The 6,317-nt window shown below is 44.0% G+C and overlaps 1 protein-coding gene across 1 annotated transcript; it reads right to left on the minus strand.

Moving 5' to 3' along the window:
* Positions 1 to 1,468: 1,468 nt before the first annotated feature.
* On the minus strand, positions 1,469 to 5,156 carry C6H10orf53 (chromosome 6 C10orf53 homolog). The gene is made up of 3 exons (XM_026116738.2): positions 5,023 to 5,156; positions 2,808 to 2,927; positions 1,469 to 1,817 (listed from the first exon to the last, which is right to left on the minus strand). The coding sequence occupies exons 1-3, from the start codon at positions 5,117 to 5,119 to the stop codon at positions 1,753 to 1,755; spliced, it is 282 nt and encodes a 93-aa protein (XP_025972523.1). The 5' UTR covers positions 5,120 to 5,156; the 3' UTR covers positions 1,469 to 1,752.
* Positions 5,157 to 6,317: the final 1,161 nt, after the last annotated feature.

Genomic DNA, 6,317 nt, shown 5'->3' on the forward strand with positions numbered 1-6,317 from the left:
ACTCAGTCTAATTAATTTGCATCTACCTAAGAGGCCAATAAACAATTTACTGCCAGAGGGAGAGGGAGCAGCAATCCATTGCGCAGTTCCGGTTGGGGGCATTAGGGGCGGGAACAGACCCTAGCTCTGGAAGCTGCTGCCATGAGGGGCTCTGCGCACAGCTCCTGCGGCAGCGGTGAAGTGGTTGCTGCTGCGGCACCGCACGCGCCTCTGCTGGAGAGGGAGGTCCCTCTGGAGGTGCCCTGCTGGCACATGCAGTACTTGGGGCGGTTGTTTGTTTGTTTAAGAACCTCTCTGAGCTGCAGGTTACAGCTGGAGGCTGGAGTTAGGTTATGGTGGATGGGGGTTTGCTCAGTGGCTGTTTCGGGGCAGAATCCTGGTGAGGTGCGCACTTGGTGCTGCCCGTGCAGCGCAGAGCGAGAGCGGGGCGAACGGCTAAACCCAACCTTTTGTCTCTGCGAGTGCCTGCTGCAGAACGGTCCTTTATCTGTGTCGCAGTTAATTTTATTCATCTTCTCAGCATGGTTTAGTCTGAATGTTTTCAATTTCTGTTCTTGTTTTATCAGAGTTGCAGAAAGCAAAAATGTTTCAGTCTTCTGACTGAACAACTGACAACACTGTTTTATATCGATACTGCAGTAAATGTGGTTCGTTTGTAACTGAAGCTATGTCTCTGCAGGTTACAGCTGATAGGCGATATTGTGAGTGGCAGGATTTGTTCATCTTTGGCTTTATAAGAGTCAGCTTGTCTCTCCTGCTGCCACGTTAGAAACTATAGCTGTGCAGCCCAACACTCCCTTAACCAGTCAGTTAATGCTGAGTTTCTTTGTTCGCAGCACTACATTAGGATGCAAAGACTACCTCCCTCTTTAGCTATGGCCCAAACTGAGAACTGTTCAGAGTACCAGCATTCTGGCATGTTTTTCTGCAATCTGCTGAATTTATGTGGGCCAAAAGTATCTTTAAAATGAAGCAGAGGTTGAGATTATATGTTGATAAATCAGGAGTTAAAAAAAGAACTCTCATACACTAGTTATCAAAAACAAAAACAGACTGAAAAAAGCAGTGTTATTTTCAGATACCTGGTGGAGAACCAGTGATGGTGACATCCCATCAGCTTTAGCCCTGTCCTTGTAAGTATGCCAAATTCCCTCTCTGTGTACCCTTGTGCTGTGTCTAATGTCCCAAGAATACTCTGTGGGACATTTCTGGCCAACAGAAGAGCAGAACTGGCCGATCTTTTGTATGACTAAGAGTAGGGATTTCTAGTCTTAGATTGGAGATAGATAAAATCTCTCTGAAAATAATTTTTTCTCAGGAAAGCATTAAAAGTCAGAGATAATCCAGCATCTCTTTATTACACTTCCATATAGTCAAATGTTTGGGTTGATTTTCAGTTGTGAATGACTTTTGAAATGGTGTCTTTAACGCAGGAAACTTTCTAAAAGTTGAAAGAATGCAAGATATTCAAGAGTTTGATTCTTTTTATTAAAATCAAATTATTAGAACCACATGCGACTCAGTTCTACACGAATCTGTAATATTCAGGTTGGTAACATATGACCGGTTCTGGAAAAGGTAGTATATTGGTACTTAGCTGACACATGGATACAACAGATAAGATTATCCAGAGGCTTACTAAGAGACATAGACATGTGAAGAACCACTGTATCCTGACATTTCTAGTATGTTTGTAATGTAAGTAAATTGCCTGACAAAACACCAGGGTAAAAGAGAACGTGTCCCTGTAAATCAGTAAGCATTCAGCACTGCTCTTCTGGCTTCTTCACAAAGTGGATCCAACTTGCCATCACCTCCTAAAGGAGAAAAAGACAACTTATACGCAAGTATATTTAATCTTATTTTGCATTAGTACTCATTATTGTAGCATCCATATTCCTTTGCATTCTCCCTCATGGTACTTTGACCCCGACTGGCTTTTTAGCCAATTTTCCAATTTAGCCAATTTAGCCTTTTTAGCTGCATAATCTGAGATTGATTCAGCTTTCACTTGGATTGGAAGCAGAGCAAGAAGTGGATGCAGCACTGCAGGTGATTCAATAGACAGAGAAAGAGAACACACATGCACACGCACGCTAGCATACACTGTCTAGCATACATCTTGAGCTGTGACAAAATACAGCTTTGTATTTTGTTGGCAGAAATTTCCAAAGCGAGAACAAATGGAACCTCCCGGTTGCTGTCCTGCCTGGCTTCTTTGCAAGAAGGTGAAACCAATCAAGCTGTGCTGCTGGAAATGCCTTTATAGTCGGTCAGTTTTCTGCTTTCCCTCCACAAGTCCTCCTTCCCCAGGCCTAAAGAGGCTCTTGAACAGTGCGGAGGGGAGAAGCAGTGGCTGTCAGCCCTTTGGCTGCCAGTAGCACAGGAGATGAGAAAACTCGAGCCCTCAAGCTCCTTGTCCCTCCTGCAGCAAAAATTTCAATTAAAAAATTGCTGTCAGTGAAGCACCAAAATGAGAGGGCTGATAAAACAAAGAAGCTAAGGCCCAGGCATAGAAAGATATTTGTTATGTTGAATGGAGAAGAATGCCCTAATACTTCTGTGGGCTGAAACAAAGTGGCTTGCTTGTGATTGTATGCTGGTGCATGGGGGAAGGCGCCGAGTAGTGGTGTCCCAAGTTCCAAGCACTGCCTCGTGCACTTCAAAATGCCTCAGATATAAAGTATCACAGAACTGTAAAGCGACAATGTTGACAGAAGTCAGACTGTTTATGCCTTAGGAAGCATTCATTTCAAAATCTAAGTGTTTTCAGTGAGAGACTGCTCTGATTAAACCTTTGTACTTACCAAAGTCCAGGTCATTGATGTTGCAATGAAATACGGTCTCCCCATTTACTATGAGTTCCACAGTATTCCAGTCTGGTATCTCTTCTAGAGTAAGTTCATGTCCATCTGCTTCCAAGACAGCTGCAGAAGAGCAGAGAAGCAGTGAGCAGTACTGTCACTTGCTTGGTTTGCTGTGAACTCATCACAGTTTTAGAGCTTATGAGACCACGCAGCAAATAACAGTGTTAGCATAGTTAAGTGCTGTACAAAACTCCCTACAAATTCTATCAGCTCTAATTTCTGACTTCACTATTATTACATTAATGGATCTCCTTTGAATGAAGCCTCCACCCTCTGTCATTTCTAGTTCTAGCAGTTTCATAAAAGGCAAGAAATTCATTATGCACTTGTATTTGCTATTAACTGGCACAGCAGCTGTAAGACACACAATGTATTTATTATAAGTACCAAGGAATAAAACTAAATTCAAAAGAAATCTCCCATAAATGTTAAGATGGTGCTATAAAACAGCTGGAACACTAAGAAAATAACCTTGATAACCCAATTGTTCATTGATGCATAATTCATTTTACTTCTCCTTAAAGAATAATTCCTCAGTACAGTTAAAGGCTTGAGGTTTTATGAAGCTTTCTAAGAATTAAACCAAAAGGGATAGAATCCTCTCTGAATCTACGTATCTGTTTAGATACATTAGACATGTTTTGGGTTTCTTACAGTACATTGTATAGTGTTGCTGTAAATTAATCAGAACTGGGGAAGTAGAACAACTGGCTGATAATGCAGCTCCAGCAGCGCATAAATACCATATGCTTCTGCTTGGGCCCCCATAGGTTTAAATTTCTTTTTGGTTCATCTTATTCCATAGACTTGTTTTACAAGGCAGAAGCAGATCTCTGTATATTCCTTTCACCTTTTCAGGTTTTTAATTAATTATTTGTCAAGGCTGAGTCAGTGTGCTGACAATACAAAATCAGTTATTTTGGCCCATCCTTTAAAAGAAAAGCAGGCAGAAGTACCACTTTCTTTATCCCGGTTCCATTGTAGTTGTATGACATGTAAGGGTTGGCCTTTCCCCACTGAAACATGCATGGTCAAACATGTAACCTAACTGCATCCACCTGTGACAACTGATTGCAGTATTTTAATTTAACTTACTGAAAAACTACAGAAAATGACTCAGTAAGAAGCCCAGTAGCATTCTTTGAATTTCCAGTGGTTTTTTGACAGTTGAGCAGAATCCTCATCAGACAATTCTGACTGCTTTCTAGGAAATTTTAATGCCAACCTCTGATAGCTAATTCACAGCTTTAAAATGGATGAAAGAGATGAAATCTCTGTACTGCTAGTTGTAAACTCATCCCTAAGAGGGATGGCTCACCAAGACACTCACTAGTTTCAGGCCTGGTCTTTCCTAATCCACATCACATGTATATTTGAATAACCTAATAATCTCAGTAAGATAATTTGAATGAATTGCCAGTAGCATATATATATAGTATTAAGGTTACTATTGCATTATTGTATTATTTGTTAGTTTCCATTATCAAGCAAACACTGATTTGTCTGATACCAAGTTTGCTTACCTTTTTTTGTATGCATGTGATCTAAAGCATTTGTAATCACAGAATTTGACTTATCTGAAGGCTTTAGATCCCATACGTACATTTCAATTGATCTGGCTACTTTTGGTGAATTTTTACTGTGTATCCTCTTACAGCTGGAAAGACAGAGGAGAACTAATACCCATTCCCTAATAAACAGAAAACAGGCTACAGAAAGTCTTGATTCGTGATGAATCAGAAAAAATAGGGTATTAAAGTACATCTTGTTTAGTTTTCCTCTGTTTTTTAACCCTGAAGGGACGACGTCAGCGTAACTTGGAGCCTGACCGCTGCGCTTCCACAACGTTCATTAGCGGCGCGGCGCCCCCCAGCACCGCTGACCTTTAGCGAGGCCGTTTCCAGCCTCTGCAAGAGCACACGGAGCAGCGCCCGCCGCTCTCCTCCCGGCTCGCGCCTCGCCGCTGCGCCCGGCTCCGGGGCAGCACCGCAGCGGCGCCCGCTGACGCCGCGGGGGCGTTGGGCACCGGCGCTCACCCGGGCTGCGCGCCCCGCGCCGAGCGGGGGGACGGCGACCTCCCGCCTCCCGGCCCAGCGCGGCCGCCCCGCTGCAAGCCGAGGGGCCGCGCCGCCCGCCCGCCCGCGGCTCCCCGCACCTCGCAGGCCCTGCAGGCGGCAGCTGCCCTGCCGCGGCGCCCCGCCGCGGCCCCGGGCCGGCCCGTGCCACACCGTCACCTGCGCGCGCCGCGGCATGGGGCGCGGGGGCGCGCGGCGACCGTTAGCGACCGTTAGTGACCGTTAGGCGCGGCGCGAGCGGCACTGCCCCGCCCCCCCGCGGCCGCGCCTTCCTCGCGGCGAGCCCTGGGCTGCGTGGGTGGGTGCGGAGCGGGTCCCCGCGGGGCTCCCCCGTGCCGGCGCCGGCTGCGCCCGGAGCGGGGCCGGCTGGGCGGCGCGGAGGTGGCGGCGACCTGCGTGACAGGAAACGGCAACGAGACCTTTCTTGCGACAGTTTTTATTTGCTCTGAACCTGCATCTTTAAGCTGAATTCATAGTGCCAGTGTATCCTTCACTCGAAGTTATATATATATGAATATAGAGGCAGATAAATACCACATTTCAGTAAAGCACGAAACAAAACCAAGTGTGCTGTAAGTACACATTTACATTTGTCATAAATCTATACTATTTTACAAAAATAAAAGTATCACTAAAATATTTTTATGTCCTCTGTAACTCATATACCCGAAGAAGTTCAGCTATATTGTCATAATATGTCCTATTTTACTTACAGATAGCATAAGGTCCATGACAACACTCAAAAGAGTACTGTCAGGTACTTACACCCTTAATACACAGCACTGTTTTGAAGTCAAGTTTCTTTTGCTTTTGTCCACTGGGAATACTGAGGTTCACAAAAATGTTCTTCAATTCTGCATCCCGTATTGTGTGTATGTGCATGTATACCTGTGTATAGCATGAATAATTACCATCTTAAAACTCTTGCAATGAGTTTGTCTCAAGTCCAACCAAGAGATCTCTTTAAATCATTGCCACTTGTTACATTAACATAATTTTACTTAATCTGTCAATTAAGATTTTCTGCCTTTTTAACATGAATAATCCATGGATCCAGTTTTCTGGTTGGAAACATTTTTAAAACTTCATGTTTGATATCCGTAAGTGTGTGCGTACAGATTGTATATTTTAAAACCTCAGAAGATAACTTCATTTGTCTAATACAATTAATTTTAAATAGGTACATAAGAAAACTATCTCTTGATATCCTTAACACATGCAGCTGCAGCATGGGATCATACCACATAGGTACAGGTGACTGTGGTAACTGAGAAGAAGCATAGTCCCTTATGAAGCTCCTGCCAAAAAACTGGGGGTAAGTTTGTAATGCTCTGCACTGTGAATTTTGTCCCTCTGGAATTTATTCAAGACTCTG

Source organism: Dromaius novaehollandiae, chromosome 6, assembly GCF_036370855.1.
Source record: "Dromaius novaehollandiae isolate bDroNov1 chromosome 6, bDroNov1.hap1, whole genome shotgun sequence".
Taxonomy (NCBI): Eukaryota; Metazoa; Chordata; class Aves; order Casuariiformes; family Dromaiidae; genus Dromaius; species Dromaius novaehollandiae.